This window comes from Eubalaena glacialis, chromosome 10, assembly GCF_028564815.1.
Source record: "Eubalaena glacialis isolate mEubGla1 chromosome 10, mEubGla1.1.hap2.+ XY, whole genome shotgun sequence".
Classification (NCBI taxonomy): Eukaryota; Metazoa; Chordata; class Mammalia; order Artiodactyla; family Balaenidae; genus Eubalaena; species Eubalaena glacialis.
Window position 1 is genome coordinate 117,451,035 of NC_083725.1, and position 21,359 is coordinate 117,472,393.

The window sequence follows — 21,359 nt, forward strand, 5'->3', positions numbered from 1 at the left end:
TCCCACCCGACCGATGGTCTGCTATTTAACCTTAACCAAGGTCACAAACAGTACACCTGGGCCAGCAAACTGTGAAACTGACAAAACTCCAAGGGGGAAACATCTAGCAAATAAATCAATAAGCCAAAGAACATTGCTGGTGATATTAGCATATACTAGAAAACCTTAATATGCTGCTACTATGATTTGTTTTAAATTATTTTTTAGTCATATATTAAAGAGCCAGTTGATGCTCTTAAAGTTAAAAAAAGAAAACTGTGTAGCCACATTATTGTTTTCAACGTCCTGTGTGGAAAGTTGCTATCACTGTACAATTTTGCTTGAGCCTTTATTTTACAACAGGGCTTTACCTCTAACTCAGAATTGCACATAAGAAGGCTATTTAAAAAGTACAATAAAAATTTGCACAAATCAGACTTTTAAGAAGAGTCAGTACGCTGTACACTTTCTACAGTATTATGGTGATAAGTGAAAAGACAACAGAAGTGCTGCCCCTAAAATGTTTTCAGTTGAGGAGTAATTGACTGGAATTGTTTATTTCTTTAAAGTAGTTATCCCTGGTCAAATTAAGACCAAGAGCTTACTATGCGTTAAGCCTCAAAGACTGATCTTCTCTTCTCCTGGAAGAAATGTCAATATCTATAGAGTCTTTCCCGACTATGAGCCTCAGTCGCTTAGCTGGAGGAAGAGGGATAAAGTCATCGTCAAAGTCATCGTCATAATCATCCTCCTCTTCGTCTCCCTCCGAAGAGGAGGGATCATCGGTACTTTCCTCCTCATACTGACTATAGTCATCGACTTCCATGCGGGACTCCAGGAGAGAAAGGGGATCACTACAGCACACCCCATTTTCGTGAAGCCCCTCTGTATACGACCCCCTACTTTCCTCGTCCCGTTTTAGCTGGATTTTTAGTTTTGTAGAACTACTGCCTGATCCTGAGTTAAATCCATTATTAAGCTTTGCTACATAGAGATTATTATCATTTTCATGGTCTTTACTTAACTTGATGCTTATTTTTGAAGAATTCATTCCATCATTCTCTTGGTCATTTGTCTTGCTGCTGCTGTCATGACGCCTACGAAGAGTCAATTTGGGAATCCCAGAGTTATTTTCTAGGATTAACTGTGCATCATACCTAGTGATCCGCCTCTTCTTTTTACTTTTTGCAGTTCGGAAGCTGTCTTTTGTTTTGAAGCTGTCTGATGCGACCACAGAACCACTAACAGGAGAAGGGGGCCAGTCCGTGTAGCTCCCGGGCACGCCCTCCAGGCTGCTGTGCTCGCCCTGGTCAGGGTGGGACCCCACCCCCTCTCGCCCCACGCCAGCTCTGCCGGGGGAATCGCGCACCGCAGCGGACTCCTCTGCTTCTGCCAACTGTCTCACCAGTTTCCCTTGCCGTGATTTCTTTTTTGACATGCTGCTGTCACTCTTAGGACACTTGGCCTCCCCCTTCTGTGCAGCTTCATGAGCCAGTTCTTCTTCCTGCACCGCAGGGGCTGGCTGCTCGCCACTGTCTGGGCAAGGTTCCGTCAAGCTGCTTTTGTAGCCATCCAACGTATTTGGTTCAAGCTTGATGTCGGAGGTCTCCTTCAAATTCACCCTCGTCCTCACGGACCGCCTGGTGGTGTAGGCGCAGGGGGCGCCCTCCACGTGCGCGGGGGCGCCCTCCACGTGCGCGGGGGCGCCTCGCCCGGAGTTCTGCTTGTGCCCTCTCGCGGCGTGTCTAGTTAAGCACCCACTGGCCACCGCGGCCGGGACTGGTCCCTCTGGCTCCTTATCTTTTTTAATGGGCAAATTTTTGTACAGAACTACTTTAGGCTCTTTAAGTACTAAGTTTCCCATTTCGAGTTTTCCCGAAGCACTCTTCTGCTCCAGCCGTTTGCAATGATTTCTTAATTTTATCTTTGAAAGTAAAGGCTTTGCAGGTTTTTTCAGTTTCTTTGGTACCCTGGAATTATTCATAGGAGTTAGCTTAGATGAGGTAGAGTTGGAAGAAGCTGGAATTCTTGACATGGACTGCCTTGTTAATGCTCTGCTCTTGCTGTTCTTCTTCATACCAACTGAAGATTTTCGGTTAGAAGCTGCAAAATTAAAAAAAAAAAAAAAAAAGGATGAAAAACAGTCTTGGTAACACGGTAATGTTCAACAAAACAATGCCAACACCCAGACGATTAGCTATGAAATGTTTAGATTATACAAAAAGCGTGGTAGACAGACCCCAGTTGCATTTCTGCCAGCACACAAGCACTTCCTACAGTTTTCCTTTACGTTCTCTTTCTAATTTCTGCCTCTGATTTAAGAAGCATCTATTCACTTTCCAGGTAAGTAATTTTAGGGTTAACGAGCTCTTAGCACAGCAAGGACCTGGATTTCACTCTAAGTGCCCTTAATCTATCACGACACTGGTCCAAACTGAGTATTTCTTTTCCTGATTTAGTCTTTTACCACGTAAAATATTTGAAGCTAAGTAAAAATAATATTTTTCTTTCATAAATTCTTCTTAAAATCATCATTTAAAATGTTTCTAAAATCCATTATTCATTAACTCAAAGTATATTACTTGACTAGTAATCCAGAACAGCAACAGGTGACTAAAGGGCTCTGAGACAAATTCTACCACGATGTTTTCAAATAAGAAAGAGAGATCCTAAGAACCATATATTGTTACTCCCACTAGACATTTAATCCCAAAATACCGCACCGTCTAAGCTGTTCCCTTCAATGCTGTGAGGACCAGCAGAGACTTTGAAGGCTGCGGAACTTACTTGGCCCCAACCCTCCGTTGACTGCCCGCTGCCGACAATCAAACCGAAAGAGGGAAGAAGCGCACTGCTAGAGTTAGGGGGGCCCAACTTCCTTACTCTGGACAAGGATACAAAAAGGCTGTGACAATCCTACTGGGGATGACAACCTGAGAACGTGACAGCTGAACGGCTTCTCAAAAGGCTTATATGTGACTCAAGTGTAAGGTGGCCCCGTGGTGAGCCACTGACTTTCCTTTCCGCCATCTTTGTTTTTCTCTACATTTACATTTTGGATTTATATTCATAGTGTTTTACGTGAGTCAATTTCTCGATTAATTAGTCTGCTCCCCATCCCCCACTTGAAAAGCTCTTCCCATCAAAATACCCCTTTAAATCATTCACTAGGGAAGTTGAGATGACCAAACGAATCGTCACCACCTCTCACCAGAAAACAGAGGGAATAAAAACCAGTGAACGTGGGTAAGCCCAGCACACTGCCCGACAAGACTGTTGCTTACTACACGCCTGGGGGTCGCCAGGGTGACTGATCTTCCTTCTGCATGGCTGAGCAAGTTAGGTCACCATTAGTTAGTTTTTACTGAGAGAGAGGAGCAAGAATGCATAACAGCATTCCAAAAATATCAAAGCGCCAAGAACAGGAGTCTCTGCGCTCAGGAAGACTGGCTCACGAATGGCTTTGGGATCTCCAAATCAGCAGAATTCCCAGGAATGAGATCCACTGATTGAACCAAGAACACGCTTATCTGTGTGGGCTGCTACCAGGGAGGCAACTTTTTTTTAGATTAGTAGTAGCAGTAAAGTTTGGGTGCCACTCAATTTGAGAACAACCGACGTATTATGAACTGAATTATACAAAACTTACCAGAAATAATTTTTTAAATATAAGGATATTTAGGGACTGCTTTTGCTAAAGGATTTCTTCGTGCTTACAAGGCTTCCTACAAGGTGAGAGTAGATGTGCTTATGATGTAAACACACCAGTGCTGGTGCTTGCCTTTCTCAAATGTGGCTATGGTGAGACTTTGCTGTCTATGGCTCTTCAAGGACCATTCTATGACCAAGGTCAGCGGTTCTCATTTCATACCTGCAGCCACCCCTCCACAATGATCACTCATACCGTGTATCCTTGACTGCAATCCCCCTGCAATTTGGATCCAACCCGTCCTCCTAAACAGCGCCTTTGCCAGTCTCCCTCACAGTCTCCTTGTCACGAAATCCAGCGGACCCTTTCAGCCCGTACCGTTTTCTTCCTTCTCTGCAGAATGTGACGCTGCTAACCATTATTCTTCCTGAAATCCCTCTCCTTGGCTGCTCGCGAGAGCACACTCTCCTGGCCTTCCCTCCGTGTCCCGGGCACTCTTCCTCCATCTGCCCGGTGGACCGCACTCCTCAGGTCTCTGCTATCCTAGGCCCCTTGAAAACTCTACTCAGCCTCCAGGTGATAAGCAGCCACTCCTCCACGGCTATCACCGTCGATATGCTGGCAGTTCCCAAACCACGGTCTCTAGCCTGATTCTCGCCTTAATTACAGATCCGCATCACCGAAGGTCCACTGGGACCTTGATTGCCCGCTAAGATTGTCTCAAGAGCCTCTCACAAGTCAACATGCCCAAAGGGAACTCACCAGCAAGCCTAAGTTCTCCACCTTGGTCAATGACACCACCACCCAGCCAGCTGCCCAAGCAGACACTGGGAGGTCATCCTTGACGCCTGCTTTCGCTAACTCTCACCAACCAGCCACCACTCCTGTGGAGTCCACTCCTGCAGTGTCGCTGGAACCCCCTCCTTCTCTCCATTCCTGATGCCACCATTTCCTGCCTTGACTCTGACACTAGCTCCCGCCTTTCTTTGCCTCCCTACTGCTTCCCCGACATTCCATCCCCCACCACGCAGCCCAGATGATTCTCCTAGTATGCCACGTCACTTCTGGGCTTTAAACCTGCCAATAACCTAATACCTAAGAATAAAGTCCAAAATGTGAAATTATGCTCACATCCCTCCTTCCCACCTTCTACTCCAGCCTTGGTGAACTTTACTGATGCAAATCCTACACTCATGCCCACACCTTCATTTGTGACGTTCCCTCTGCTTTGAGCACGTTTCACTTGGCCAACTTCTCCTCCCCTTTTAAGACTCAGCTCAGCAAACACTTCTCTCAGGAAGCCTTTCATGACTCTACACATGACAGGTTACCCTTCCTATGACTCTTCATGGCACCTGAGATTCTCCTCACTCGGGCACTGACTTTTAATCATTGGATGAATCTCACTTATGGTGATTTTGAATCTGGGCTCTCCCCCTTCCACCCCTCCTTCCGAGAGGTTCGTTGTTAGCTGACTGCAGTGAACCACTGACAAAGCACTTCAGTGTGTGTTTTAAAGAGCACAAGAGAGACTGAATTTGATGCTACGTATTATTTCAATAGAGAGACTTCACTTACATATTTATGTATTTATCAATGTATTCTCATTTTGTTTGAAAAGCGTTATCTCAACAAAAGCCCAGCTAAAAGGTGTGCTCAAGCCAAACGGCAGAAGAGGCACAGTCCGGCTGGGTAAGAGAAATGTGAGCAACGTGACTAAGCACCCAGGGCTCTTCACTGCGCCACGAAGGCGCTGCTACACTATCGCGGGGGGCATGGGGGTGAGTGCCAGCAACAGCAGGCTGAGGGAGAGATGGTGGTCACTATGGCAAACTAAGAAAAGTCTATCAAGAGACTGAGGATCCTGACACAGTGGAGGGAAGGCACGGCCACGGCTCCCCTGGCTTTGGCACTAACACACCATGTGTGGCTCTCTTCCCTCATGGCTGGGACAAATCCCAAATGCATAAACCTAGACAGTAATTTCAGGTGAAGATACACATTCTTAGCAATTAGTATATACTAGGTACAGTGCCAAATGGCCAAACTAGTATGATCTCAATCATAATAAGCATTCTTTGAAGTAAGAGCTATCACACTAAGTGAAAACCAAGTTCAGGTGGGCTAGCGGGCCTAAGAGCGTCCATCCGGTCAGCGGCAGAGATGGGACTTGCACTGAGGTCTGTGGCTCCAGATCTCAAGCTTTTCACCACACCGTCACACGGCCTCTAAGGGACACCACAGAGCTATTACGGGGCCAGTCCCAACTCCTGGGAAAGGACCCATGGTATGGCTATCGCGGTTCCCTCAGGGTGTCCTCAAAATCACAAGGCAGCTCTGTGTGGGCATCGAGAGTGACAGCCAGACACAGGAGCAGCAAAACGACATCAAAGCTTCCAGAACGCTCGGGCTGCACCCGTGCTCCGCACTGGACAAGCCCCAGAAACGCACACGGTGGAGCCAAGGGAACACGAGGGCCACACACAGCTTGGCATGTTCCGAACATGAGGATCCAAAAAACCCTCAATAGGATTTTAAAGACTTCAGTTCAAGGAGTTTGTCAGGCACAAGAAGCAGGCTCCACCTCATGCAACCAACACAGGAATGAATGGCTGGAAAAGGGTGTTGGAAAGGATTCTGAAGCAGCCTGCAGGCTCAGCAGAAAAGTGTTCAGACCAGCCAGTGATGTCTGTGGCGGGCGACAGAGTGACAGGTGGTGGCCCAGCCCACTGTCTCCAGGACAGGCGCTCCTCGGTCCAGCTGAGTGAACCTATTCCACTGGTGGGAGTCCTCTGGGACTTGCACCAACTTGTGGCATTTTCAGTGACTCACGTCCAGGACGCAGCACTCTGGGGGTGGCCTAGCCACTGAGGCACAAGAGGCCTAAAAAACCCGACTCTTCTAGTAATGGCATTATAATTCAGGTCTGTGGACTGAATCTGTGAAAATGGATTGCTTGCCTCCTCTCTGGATGCTAAAGCAAACAGTCAGGTTGTGGTTCCTGAGACACCTTCCAAAAAAGGACCTGCATGGAAGGAAGAAATAATTTTTTCTTCCAACTAGGCAGAAACGTTTCTTTAAAAAGAACAAACACGCTGTTCAAAGAAAGCAGTTCCTCTCTAGCTGTTAGCTGCTAAATTCTAACCAAACTGCAGGATAAGATGGGTACTCGGAATCTATACACAAGGTGTATGCCCACGCCCCTTGGAAGAAAGGCTTGGGAACCTCTGGCCTTGCATCCACTGCAGTCTCAAAAAGTCTTTTCTTTCAAACAGGTAGAAGGGTTTGGTCAAGACACAAACAGCAAAAGAAATACAGCCTAAAAGAACACATGTAAGAGCCCGAGAAAACACTGCTATGAACATACTTAGTGCACAATGTTCTCAGAGACCACTGGAGTAAACCTCGAGCTCCTTCAGAGCCCTGAGCCACGTCTAGCAACTGTCACATGACCCTCAAAGCTACTTATGCCAACCCTTGAATTACTCAAGACAATCATTCTGCAGAAAAGTAATCTGAATAAAGTAAGCACCCTAATATAAGCAGTCACGGTAAAGTGCTGTATTTCTACTCTGTAATGCTGAGACTACAGCTCAAAGGATCACCTGTTCCCTCTAGGCTTTAGGAAGTGGCATGTACAGCCTGCTCTGCATAGTTACCGTGTACTCGTCCCATCCTGGAGCTAAGGCGTAAACTCCCCAAGGGAGGGGCCCAGGTCTCATACACTTTTCTATCTCTTTTTAACAACTAGCAGGCTTTGAACATGTATTTGGTTTATTAATAAATATCCCATAGATGGTCACATACTAGAACACTCAACACCTTCCAAAAATTTTTCCTAGTTTGATTTTTTAAACTAAGTGGTGTACTGAGTTCAGTATCTACACAGCAGTATATGGTTAACGCATAAGAACACAAAACACCTGCACGAATGTCACAGAGCCATGTGGACAGTGTCGTGGCCATCTCCACATGTGGCTGGCAGCACACTCCTAAGTGTTTTTATGTAGACATTTATAAAATGGGCTTCACAAGTCGCCAGTTTCACCAAGGAACCAGACTCAGAAAACAAAATGTTGATTATGCTGCGTTTATTATTAAAACCAACAATCAACAGTGAATGACGAACTAACTGCTCTTCTTTGTTCACTTTGGACGTTAAAGACTGGAATAGGAATGCAGCATCGCTTTTCCACGGCAGAGGTTACCCCTGGCCTCTGACTCCCAGCAGTAGGTAGAGTCAGGATTCACGGCAGTGACATTCACCATCACGGGAGACACCTTCCCTTTTCTTTGGGATTTTCTGTAGTGGAGAGGAGTACCCAGAGTTGGGCTGAAAACATCTGAAGACAGGCAGAAGAGCCTAAAATAATCAGACCTCAGACGGTACTTACTGCTAACAAGTATGTATGGACATTTATAGTGCCAAAACAGGCATACTTCGGGGACTATCAAGTTAAAACTTTTAAACTTTATTCCTATCGGAGACAAGTCAGACTAAGGAGCCTACTGCTTTAGTGGCAACTAGAGAAAACTGGTGTTACCCGGATGAAAAACAGTAGCAATCAGGATGGTTCCAGGACTTCAAGGCTCCACAAACGTGATGTGTTTTCTTGTGCTCACTTAGGATTTCTTCTCTCTCTTTTCTCTTTATTCTTCATTCTCTTTTTCCAGTTTCCATCAGGTCTTGCCTCCCCCGCCCCCCCCCCCCACAACTGGTATCTTAAAGCTTGTTTCTTTCTCCTTTTCATCTCTCTTGCTACTTTCGGTCGAGTGGCTATTACAACACGTCATAGTATAATGACATTCAAACTGCTCCTCTATCACAATTCTGAGTCTGGTAACTGGTGGTTTGGTGAATTGGGTCAGTTCATTTTGAAAACGGCAAGCAAGCAGTAAAAGGGTGGAAGCCTTGAGGCCAGAAGCTATGAACTCCCCAAGTCCATCATTCATCCTAACAGACTGGCCAGGCGCAGAACACGTATGTGCCTGTGTGATGCCACCCCGTCCTTTGTCTTTTTGCGGACCTAACAATATCATTACAGAGAAACTAACACCTTGAAAAGCTTTCTGCCAAACATATGATGACCCTGGAACACACGATGGAGAATTTAATATCCAGTTACCCGGTATTCAAGAAAAGCAGACAATTCAGTACCATATTAAATCTGGAGGCATGATACAGACTGCTTTTGTGCTCGAATCACTTCTAGAACCTTGCAGTGCTGGTGAAGTGCATGAATCCCAGAGTTTCTCTCAATGTTTAAAAGATCAAAACTATTAGAGCATGCTTTAGAAAGCAAACTGTGTGAAAATACTTAAAAAAAAAAAAAAAAGATATGCTTATCAAATCTCCCTTACTTACTTGCATTGTTTTTTTCCTGAGTGGTATCTGCATCAGTGTTAGAGCTGACAGATTGACTGTCTGAATTTTTGCTGCTGTCACCTAACTTTTTAAGCCTATTTAAACGTTTATCTGTTTCTCTGAGTCCATATTTGCTATTGATAACAGGAGCAGGCGCAGGCAGTCCCACTCTGGATTTAAAAGCACCAGTTCCCCGTCTGAAAGAGAAACAGCACAGGTTACACAAACAGCATTCTCACTGACGTAAGCCTGGTTGCTGAGCGCACTTGGCCACATCAGATCAGCAGGTGTGATGAACTGATGAGGCCCTAATCGCCACTGGAAAGCCGCTAAGCCTAGGACTCTCAAAACACATACATATATAAAATTAATGCAGAAAAGCCCCAGACTTAAAACAATTTGTTATGACTACTGTCAATCAATTATTAATTGCCCATGAGAAGCTATTGGTTGGACCCTGTAGAATTTCAAGTGTAGGTAAAAATAAATAAATAAAATTTCAATTTCAAAACCGACTGGTACAATAATTAGGTCTAAACTGTAACTGAAATAACCCACCTGTTAATTATACCCCAGCTTTGTTCTGCATAATTTAACACTACGTTACTGAATATTGAGAATTACGGAATTAAAAGAGGAACCAGCGAATTTCCATAAATTAAGTCATTACTTAGAAGCTAATGTTAGATACAAACAAATACTAACTGAAATTCTGTATAAGAAGGCTAGGCTATCTTAGTGAAAATCTCACTTCTGGAATAATGAAAACTGTTAAATTCCTCCTTTAAAGTTACTGAATGAACATAATTAACAAAATGTTACTAAATAAAGGACATTCAAAGACTTGCTTTTACCACTGGCTAAGAATGATTTGTAACCTGCTTTAATTATATTATATTTATGTAAATTCTAATGAAGTGGGTGCTTAATAAGAAGTCCTCCTAAACTTCCTTAATGAACCTAGCTTTGCAAATCTTTGCTTTATCCAGTGTTATAAAGGTAAATTTCTACTCGCTCTGCTCAAAAGAATAAATAAAATATAAATTAATGAGGTTAAAAAAATTAAGCACTACATACTGCATTTAAAAAATGATAAATCTCTTTGGCCAAAATTGCCTTCACTGACTTGCCTTTCACTGGCCTTAGCTTGTTAAAGAAAAGCCAGATAATAACAGCTTCTGAACTTGAGGCAAAATTGTGAACACTTCCCATTATGAAAGCAATATTGCCCTCCAAAAGATCCCATGTGATTTATTTCTTTCAGGATTTAGATGAGGAGAAAATAACTCTTCTCCTCCAAGGAATCTGAGTATTTCACCTTTTGCTAAGGGAGAACAAAAATTTTATTTTCTCTCTCTCCCTCTTAAACCTCTGAACGCTAGGGAGGAGCACAGACCTAGTCTGAATGCAGAGACTATGTCTGGTGACTAAGGTGAGCATTCTTGCCTTCTTCGCCTTCCTAGAATGGATTTGGAATTCTACTTTTATTAATGCTTTTGTAAAAACAACAAACATATTGTGGGACTGCCTCAATTCTTTTTTCAAAAGGTGCATTAGAAATCACTGTAAAAGCCTCTAGGTAGGTAACCTTCACCACGGCAGGCCGACAATTACACTCCACTCCACCATAAAGTATATTCAGAAAGTAAATGCGTAAATCCTAAAGGCTGTTTCATCTCAGGTGGATTAATGAATTAATAAATTTTTTTCAGATATTCTGTGCCTTTTTACCATAACTTGTAACATTTCTGGAAAGATGGGCCATACTTAAATACAAAATAAATGATCATGGTGGAATTATCTGGAAATTTTTTTTTTTAAAGTAAAACTCTCCCATTCATCTGTTTCTCTACTTCCTTTACTTCTTCTTTTTAACTTATGACAGTAACACATGCTTGTGTTTGCTGCAACAGGTGAGACAATCTTAGGCTCTGTCTCCATAAAGAGGAAGTCAATAGTGCTCCCCAGCCAGCCTCCATCCCCAGAGCCCCCCGCCACCCCCTCCGCCGCGCCAGTGCTAACCATCTGCCAGCACCTCATCTTCTGCTCCTTTGCCATGAGCTACACACCTATTCACATGGTTGTTTCTTCCTAAGCAAACAAAACCCAAAGAGGATAATACCATACATCTTACTCAGCAACCAGCTTGCTTTCTTTTTTATCCCCCAGCTTTCTTATTACGTCATGCACAAGTAAATCTGAACTGAACATGCTTTGAAAGTTGTACCTTTTACACAGACTAAACATTCCATAATCTATTCAAGCACTACTGGTGATTACTGAAACTTCTAGGTTTTTGGTTTTTGCTTGCCACCATGAACGCTGCTGCTACCTTGCTTTGAAACCAAATCCTTACTAACTAATGCTCCTACTTCCATAGGATAGATTCTTCCATATGGAACTGACTACCAGACAAAAGGGTGTGATGATTTTGAACAAATAGTGCCAGATTTCTTTCCCAAAAGGTTACAGCAATTTACAGCCCTAGTGACATTGTGTAAGTGCCTGTTTCTCCACATCCTCACCAGCAGCACAGAGTATACTTCTAAATTTTGCCAATTTGATAGTGAAAACAGATACCTAGTTATTGTTTTCCCTGTTTATGGCCATCATTTTCTGTGTAGCATCTTCCTTACCTCTCTTTTCTCTAGTGGAAGTCTGTCTTTTTTTTTAATGAGCTTATAGGAGCTTTTTGTCCTTGGGATATTAACTCTGCCGTATATGTACATTTTTCCCCCTTCAGTTTGTCATTAATCTGACTTTTGCTTTCAGCTATTCAAAAATTTTCATATTCACCATTTCTTGTCTTAACTTGTTTCAGAAGATTTCTACTACCCCAAGGGTAGACGTATACATTCTCCTAATTTTTTTTTCTAATCATCTTACATTACATTTTTAAATTTAAAATTTTAATCCATCTGGAATTTATCTTGTGTATGGTGTGAGATGGGAGTTGAGCTTGGTTTTCTTCCAGGCGCACAATGAATTATGTCACTATCATTTATTAAAGAAATCATCGTTTCCCCATACGTGGTATTAAGACCTCATACACACTCGGCTCTATTTCAAGAGTCTGCTCACGTCCTCTTGTTTATCCACATCAGCCAGTATCATCAAGTTTTGATCACAATTGTTTCACGGTAAATTTTTAATATCTATTAAGGCCAACTGCCCCTAACTATACTTTAGAAATTTTTTCTTGGCTATCATCAGACATGCTTTCATATAAGCTTTAAAACAATTTGGTCCTTCATATTCTTCGGTCCCTCATTAGATTTCATTTCTCAAATTTTCTAGAGTGAAATTTGCAGTACTTACTTATGAAAGTATTACAATTACTATTTTGTTGGGACGGTTATTTCCCAGAAGCGCACATCAGATGTATCCTGGACACTGTACCCACGACGTCAGCACCTCTGTAAACCCTCTGTCCACTCTCCTTCCTTCACTGGGCCACCTCTTTTCACCCTTCAGCAACTAGCACACTGTGCGTGTGTCCCTTTCACGGCACTGCCCTCACGGCTGGCGCTGTGCTAGTCTTGTTTACCGTGCCTGCATGAGGCCTAACATAAAGTAACTAACTATTCAGTTACTACATGATGAATAATTGAATGAGTTCCTTTGGTCTCATCCTCTCGCCTAATTTCTGGAAAGGCAGAAACAATCCGGTGTTCCTGAGAACTTCAAGAATATTCCCGGCCAACCTTTAAATCAAACTCCCCAAACAGTCCGACAATAGCTGAGCCTACGGCTCTGTATGAGGCCTTTCCATTTAAAAAGGACTTGCACATGTTTCTATTTATTCCTCACGCTAACCCTGTGGCGTAGGCAGGACAGCCCTTCCGACCAGTGAGAAACAGTCTCCTGGAAGAGAACTAATGGGCCCAAGGAACATGATGACACATGGGGTTCTAAACTAGGCAAAGAGCTGTTTCAGGGGTGGTTTGGAATCCTGTGTATGTGGTTACATTTTTCAGGACAGCCTCCAAAAGCATATTTAGCATATTACTTACTCCATTCATTCACTCACCAAATATTTATCAAGCACCTACTACATGTCAGGTACTGTTCTGCAGGCTGGGAGTACAGCAGTAAATGAAAAAGATAAAAATCTCTGCCTTCATGGAACTTGCATTCTAATGGGAGAATAACCAGAAACCACAAAATAAGTTGATAGCTAACATCTGAATATTAACTGTGTGCTGTTTTACATACTTTTCGTGAGATAAATTTAATCCTCACAGCAACCCTATGAGATAGTTTCTAATGTTATCCCCATTTTACAGATGGGGCAATTAAGGCACAAAAGCAGCTAAGCTGCCCAAGATCACACAGCTAATGAAATGCAGAGTCACAGGATTCCAACTTAGGGAGTCTGACGCCAGATCTCATGCGCATCACCGTTATACTATGTTATCTCTATAAGATGGTTTTAAAGCATTATTCAGCTGTAATTAAACTACTTCATGGATTAAAGGGTCTTTTTGTGGACTGGTCCAAGACCTAACCAATGTTTGAACCATTTTTTTAATTTAGAAAAAGATAAATTTTATCCCCCTGCATTCCCACTCCCTCCCTGCAAAAGGGGCAAAAATTCAGCAGCATCAGAAATAGGTTTTCTGCCCTCCCTTCATGGCAAAGATCCCAGAGCTGGGAGAGAAACAGCTGGGGTTGTACCACGACTCCATGCCTCTGCTCTCTCACGACACAGGGGAAACCGCTGGCTTCCCTGAAAGAAGGGAAACGTGGGCTCTGGGGAATCAGCATTTCTCCCGAGGCCGGCTGGCTGGCGGAGAAGTAGTACCACCGCCTATCTCTGCTTCCATGCGTAAAAGGCTCTGAGGTCAGGCTGACTTGGACTTCTGCACCTGCAGTGTGGCCACACTACCAGCTCTCTCCCAGGACAGCTGTGAGGACTGAATGAGTCAGGGTGAGTAAAGCACCCAGTACAGCACGTAAAATGGGCTCAACAAATCCAGGTGTGCTCATCTGAAGAAGAATATATGCATATGTGCACGTATAACCGAATCGCTGTGCTGTACACCTGAAACTAACATGATCTTGTAAATCAACTATACTTCAATAAAAAAAACAAGAACAATAACCAAAAAACCAAATCCAGGCGTGCTCCCTGTGTGGCCTATGCCAGCATGGGGGCCTTCCTGCAGCACTGGCCCGGACAAGCTTGTGAAGCTGCCTCTGAGCTCAGACACGCAGAAGTCGCCACAAGGAGACGAGCAGTGTGGACAAGGAGTCCAGCTAAGTCAGATTTGGGGGATTTCTATAAGGACTCCAGAATCTTGACGGGTCACAAAAAGCAGCTCTTCACCAAGTAACTGAACTTAGAAATTATTAAGAGCACGTGCATCAAAACATAACAATTCCAGAAGACACAGCTTGGTAGTACCCAAGACAACCTCAGGGTTTTTAGATGATTAGCAGTGGTGAACTTCACTGGCCATTTTCGGAGCAACCCCACCCTGGCACCGTGTGTGTGTGTGTGTGCGTGTGCGTGTGTGTGTAAGGTATTTCCCATTCTCTCTTTAAGCATATTTGCATTCTGATTCACTCATAATGATAACTGCTGGTAATGATTTTAACATTTTAAAGGGCCAGGTGCTGGGGCCCCTAAATAGTTCTGTACTCTTTGGCTTTGCTTATGCATGCTGTACTGGGTGCAATGCTGTAGAACATAAAAGACTATCCCTTATCATTGAAAGGATGAGAAGATAACGTGAGCTCATGCTCATAATCATCAGGTGGTTAAAAGAATGCAAGAGCCGAATATCTTACTTAATACTTTACCTTTCACAAGTGTAACACTCGCAGAACTCATTATTTTCTCCAAAAAACCCATCTCCATAATAACAAGAAATTTCTTCTCCAGGTTCAATATCTCTTAGGGCCTTCACACATGCTGTATCTCGACCAGTTGACACAAACTGAAATAAAATCAACTCATTAAGAAACTCATACCTGAAGCAAAAACAAAATACTTGAGATAAAATATTTTTTATGCTTACCTTACAGTTAGGTCTGCAATCTGAAAAATGTCCAAAAGATAAAGTCAATTAACTGTAGATAAGATCTGAAACACGAACAATTACAGAAATCTGAAATAAGCTTTCCACATAATTTTACCAACTTTTGATAGAAGTTTCAGGTCTTAAGTTAAACTACAGGAATATTTATTTTAATACGTTTATGCAAAAAGAAGAATTTCTATTTCCAACCCTCCTTTAAAGGAGGATAAGGTCATTCTATGTTTTAGCAGTGCTACCCAACACTAGAGCTAACACCTTAGAAACAGAGCTTACCATGGTTTATAAACGCAGCAGGACCAAGCCAGAGCTGAGCACAGTTTTTCCTTGTGGAATACATGACACTGAAGTCGTTTTCTCCATGTCTAAGTAGCATGTTCTCCTCAATTTCTGAAAGTTCGGCAATACAACCCACCAGTAATTCTATTTTGTCATTTCGTTTCCTATTTAAAATATGTGATGTTAAAAATTACTAGTAATTATAAATCGTAAGGCTTCTTTTAATAAAATAAGCCTGTCCAATAAATACCAGGAATCAAGAAGACTTAGCTGTGCATGTTTTAGCTGACTCACTTGGATCCCCACCTGGATGTCATCTCCTTCTCCCTGGAAGCCCCACAGCCTTGTGCACAGTTACTTGTGCAGCTAGCTGCCTTACCCTTACCAGAGACTAGAAAGTCCACTAGGAATCGTGCTACCTACACCTCTGAATCCCCTACTGGACCCAGCATAGTGCTTTGCAGGCAGAAAGGACTCAAAGACCCGCCGCACTGCATTCAACTTGCTGACACTGGAGAAGGAGACAGAGACAAGCAGCAGGAGGGTCAGGAGAACCCAGAACTGGGACGCCGCCCTGTAGAGCAGCGACAGCAAATGGAATGTAAGCCAAACAAGCAATCGTCAGTGTTCTAGCAGCCACATTAAGGAAGGAAAAACAGGTGAAAGTACTTTCAGTAACATATTTTAACGCAATATAACCCAAATACTATTTCAGCAGGTAATCAGTATGAAATATTAATGAAAAATATTTACAATTTAATATAAAATCTCACATATGTATCACATTTGTAGCACTTCTCCATTCAGACTAGCCACATTTCAAGGGTTCACTAGCCTCCCGTGGCTGGTGGCCATGGTACTGGACGGTGCAGCTCTAGAACCCAAGACCTCAAACCTCCACAGCCATGTGCAACACGGAGCCACGGGAGCCGATGAGCAGGCTGGATTCCGTCCCGGAGCAAACAGATACACTCACTCACGTACACACACCCACGCAAGAAGCCCAGGAGGAAGGCTCTTTCCCATTCCATTTTCAGGTACCTGACCCTAAAATTTTTGCTATAAAAAATACTGGGGGTGGTGTAAGAGAGGGGCTACATGTTTCTTCTGGGAGATGAGGCAGGGAACAGGCATTAGAGGAAAGATATAATCACATATTCTCTCTTTCATGTATGGCTTTTATCCCTCCTAGCTGGGCTCAACTTTACTACTTTTATTTAAGCTGGCACACATACGTATTTTGAAGCAGGCATTGTGCTAGGAAGCTTCTACGCATGAAATTCCTACGTAACCTTTCTTATAGGCCAGTAAAAGACTGACTCTGGAAGCCAGGTCAACCCCGGCATCCCTAACCTTTCAGTGGTCCTTGAGCAGGCATCCAGACTCAATGAAAGGAAAACACAAAGCATTCTGGCTTAGAGATAGGATCTGGTTCAACTCAGACTTCTTCTTTTTTTTGTTTTTATAAAAAAAATTTTTTTTAAGTCTTTATTGAATTTGTTGCAATACTGCTTCTGTTTTATGTTTGGTTTTTTGGCCCCAAGGCAGGTGGGATCTTAGCCCCCCGACCAGGGATCGAACACGCACCCCCTGCATTGGAAGGCGAAGTCTTAACCACTGGACCTCCAGGGAAGTCCCCAACTCAGACTTCTAATTTCACTGTCCCGACCCCAGTCACTGGGCTGAGGCACTGGCACTGCACTGGCTCCTTTAGGGTAAGCTCTGGCCTTATTCCTTCCTACAACTTTCTTAGCACATGAACAGTAATTTAAGAGAGAACTTTAAACAAATTACTTTACGGCTTTATACTAGTGTAATAGTTACCACTCTTTTGTTGCAACAATTTTGGCTCCATTTTGTTCTGATGAATATCTATTACAAGGCAGTATTTCAAATCCACTGTCGGTTGCAAACATTCGCAAGTAAATAAACACCTAAAACAGAAAAAAAAATTGATACCTACTTTACATTATTTATCTTGCTAGACTTCCTCAGAATTATAAAAGCAAACCACCACCAACAATAAAAAAATTTAAGATTAAGTAACAAATTTTATTATTTTACAATTTCCCATACTTGTGTACCTGGTGACTTGGCTATGTTACTCTAAAAGTTCACAGTAAGTTTCCCTTCTAGATGACAGAGTTTTCTCTATGGATAGTCATACAAATTATCTGATGTGTTATTAGGTCTTCATATTGATTAGTTTTATGAAAATTGGGTTTAAAATTTCAGTGTTCCCTAAAATTTAGGCTTTAGTTTCCTTTACTCTTATCCAAACAGATAAATGGTATTAATTTGGTTAATAAACTCACATGTTCCTTGAATAATTTCTCCTGCATTTTGTTCTTGTTGAGAAAATAGTGCCGTGCCCACTCTCCTGAAGTCAGACATTTGAAGGCTTTCTCCAAGTGCTCATCTTTCTTGAAACGTTCAATTACTTCCTTTAGTTCTTCTTGTCTTCCTTTAATAGGCCGAAATCTGAAAGAAATCAGAACAATAACTTTAGTTATCGTCCATCATCCCTGGGCCACTGCTTAAGAGATCTTGAGAAAAAAGTAACCTAAGAACAGCCAGACCTAACAAAAGAGTAATAATAAGTAATCTTGATAATTATTACTAAAGTAATATTGATCACCAGGAGATATAATTTCTCTTTCTTCAAACTATACTTTAATATTTTTATTTCAGTTAGCTCATTAACTGAGAGGTGACCAGGTGATTCAAATGAAAGCTGTCTGATTCAGGCTTTTATAACTAGTCATCTACTTTGGGAGGCACCAAACAACAGATCTAGAATAGAGCTCATCTAATTGAGTTAGAATGACAAGAATTTTTTAAAACATGCAGAATCAAGCCAGAAGAGTGCAAGGCAATAAGCTTCAGAAGGAGGAGGAAGCAGACAAAATCATGCCGTAAACAAAAACAGCCTCTATGTGCACAGTTAGAAGAACCCCACACTAAGCATCCCAACAGGTCTTGAAACACACCTTGATGTTCCAACATCCATGTCAAATTAATCTTTGATAACTGCGTTCAGAGAACAAAAAGTGTGCAAAAGTACAACTCTAGCGGTGATACTGTTGTGGTGGTGATGGAAGGAAAAACTGTGGGGGCAGAATTTTAGAAGGCTTCCATGTAAAATCAGCTATAATGACTACAGAATATCACATGGCTATGCACATATTAACACATGATACAATCATGGCCCAAGTAAAACTTAAGTTGTACTCATTTTAAAGCTATGTTCTCAATAAAACATGTAATATGATTAAAGGTACTTGGATCTTAATTCCAAAATTTCTTCTCATGTCGATTTCATTTGGTCTACTTTCCAAAATAAGGTTTGGTTTTTTTTAAAATTAACATCCAACAAAACAAGGAATTACAGACTGCTCTTCAAATGAAATACATTAAGAAAAAAATATTAGTGTCTCAGGAGAAAAACTATTTGAACTATGAATCTTGCTCTAGCATCTAAAACTGCACATCGCAGACACCTGAGAATTCTAAACTGAGATAACATCTAGCATAGACTCCAGCGAAGGAAGCATTCAAGCAGTATTTTGTTTTCCAGATAAGCTATCACAAATGTATTCATCACATTTCAGTAAGATTTTAAGCCACAATATTTCACCAAGGCTTATTTATTAGGTGCTGTGTACACATGTGCTATGGTGGAAAATATAAGCTAGAAGACATGGCTACTGTTCTTGAAGGTAAAATTTTGCTGGGACCGAAAGACATATTCATGCACCAAACAGATAAGCAAGGCATCAATATGCAAATGCATGTTCATGTGGTACAAACAACACTGCCGTAGCACTTTAAAGTATGGAAATTATAACTAAGGTGTAAGGTTTGTTTGGGAAGGGGGCGGTCTGGAGTTGACTTTCATATGGGCAATGAGGAAAGTGGTGAATTTAGATTTCTAAAGAAAAAGCAGAATATTACTGTAGGCAGGAAGGAATCAAAAGAAGGAAGGCAAAGAGAGAGAAATTCTAAGCAGAGGATCTTAAGGCTTGATTCAGAGATGACAGGAGCTGAGGGAGTCAGCTGGCGAGCAACAGTAAAGGAGAGTTCTAGAACAAGGAAGAGGGGAGACATGAGGAACAGGACAGTAATACAATTTACTAGGCGGGATCTCTAGAGGTCTTCAGATGTGTGAGCATGCTGACACCTCTAGGAACTTACTAGCTGCAGACTCCAGTTTCAGTAAGCTCTTACAACTACTAAGTAGAACAATCTGAAGGAGTTCTAGAGACATGATATGAAGAAACGGACAATGCACTGTTTTATTTCCCGTTTCAATCAGTTAGCACACCAGCCCTCACAGACAGACGAGTGGAAGTCCTTTAGACAATTCCGAATGTCTTTAATTAGGCTGTCAGACTATGGTATCAGAGAACCACTAACATAAAGATTTGCAGAACTGTGAAAGTATCCAAACTTCCATACAGTTATAATATTAAACTACTTACTTGCAGCCATCATTAAGTGATTTCGTCAAGACTGGGTTTCTCTAAGAAACCCAGTCTAAATCCTTCTGGCTGCAACCCTACACCACGGGGTTATCTGCAAATGAAGGACAGATAAGACCACCAAGCAGCTGTTAGCTAAGGCACACCACTCCAGGCAATACAAAGTGATGGGAAACAGATAACCAGAGTTTTACGCAGTAAACAGAAAAGCAGTAGTTCACTTTGAGCAAATACGATGAATAATCCATGATGGTAAGTGATGGACGGGGCTACAAACGACAGGAGCCAAGCAATCTTTACATGTTCAACGTGGGACTGACCAACGGTGACACTTGTAAAATAAATGCATGGCTCAACACATTAGAGAGCAAGAGTCAGGACTAAGTTCACCTGAAGATCTTAAGAACATGCCAGAAAATAAGTTACAGACCTGGAATGGACACTGGCTATTCCTGACAGGTTTTATGTGTGCTCTCTGCTTCCTGAAACTTCCTCCCTATCTAAAAATACCTTTCAGCTATCCTTTTGTTTACTCTTTGTTCATGATGCCAAACAATTTACATGCTAAAACCAACACAAAATAATCAACTCTTGAGTTAATAATATTCTGCCTTCCACATATCCTGTGACTTTTATTTCTGCTTTCCTGCCTTCTACTGCCTCAAACACAAACCCCCAAAACTGTCCCTTGTTGCCCACTAGGCAAGAACCTCTACTTTACTTAAAATGTAATTTACTGTCAAAACTTACTGTCACAGTTGGCTGCTATAGGCGTGAAATGATAGTGAGGCAAAGGAGGAAGAAAATGGTCTGGGTGCAGATGGGAAGGGGAAGAGGCAGTTGCTTTCGATAACCCTATAGAAGGACATCAAAATCACCTGGCTGACTGTTCCAGTCAGATCCCATTGTAACAAAACTGCGGGGAAATAAAAATTATTTAATAACATAAGATTGTTAAAAGACTATCAGGGCCAGAGCAAAAGGCACTGAGGACCTTAGAAAAAATTCAAGTAATTTTCTATGACTGAATAGAAAAATACGCTCTGTCCTCTGCTTAACCACGATCACTCTAAATCTCCCATACGAATTGCACAAAGCTATCCTTATGCCATGGCTCCTAAAGCTAGGAGAAAATTTAGATTATCTAAAAATGATCTCCTGTTCCATAAATGAGGAAAATAAGGCCCGATGAGGGCTAAGTGCTGGAAGCACTGGGACTGCTACCCAGGCCGTTGTCGGCCCCGCTCTCATCTGAACCACGGGAGCCCTCTTGTGTCGCTCTGTCACGAGAACAGGATCTGACTTGTATTTACCGCTGCGCGCCAGCACCGAGCTCGGCCAGAGACAGCGCTGGCTGGTACCCTGACAGCACCGTGAAAGGGGTGGAAACAAACTGAGTATTTGGGGGTGGGGTGGGCTGGGCTGGGATGGCAGGGGAGGCAAGAGAAACAGGTATTCGGCATTTCCACATCAACGTGCCCCTCTTCCCTCTTAATATTTAACATTTGCTACTCTAAATAAACCAAACATTTATTTTTCTCTTTCCACACCTCTCTGATCAATGG

At 42.5% G+C, this 21,359-nt stretch overlaps 1 protein-coding gene across 5 annotated transcripts in view; it reads right to left on the minus strand.

Annotated features, from left to right (window-relative positions):
- Nucleotides 1-496: 496 nt before the first annotated feature.
- Nucleotides 497-21,359, minus strand: part of KMT5B (lysine methyltransferase 5B) — a 49,890-nt gene continuing 29,027 nt past the window's right edge. For 2 of the 5 annotated variants that reach the window (XM_061202172.1, XM_061202173.1), the window contains 7 exons: nucleotides 17,629-17,794; nucleotides 17,138-17,247; nucleotides 15,311-15,477; nucleotides 15,017-15,036; nucleotides 14,799-14,935; nucleotides 8,994-9,190; nucleotides 497-2,082 (listed from right to left, as the gene is read on the minus strand). In XM_061202172.1, coding sequence (XP_061058155.1) covers nucleotides 584-2,082; nucleotides 8,994-9,190; nucleotides 14,799-14,935; nucleotides 15,017-15,036; nucleotides 15,311-15,477; nucleotides 17,138-17,247; nucleotides 17,629-17,794 — 2,296 coding nt within the window. In that variant the 3' untranslated portion in view covers nucleotides 497-583. Of the gene's footprint in view, nucleotides 2,083-7,702; nucleotides 7,932-8,993; nucleotides 9,191-14,798; nucleotides 14,936-15,016; nucleotides 15,037-15,310; nucleotides 15,478-17,137; nucleotides 17,248-17,628; nucleotides 17,795-21,359 lie in introns of those variants that run through there. The other 3 variants (XM_061202170.1, XM_061202171.1, XM_061202174.1) reach the window with 2 other exon arrangements.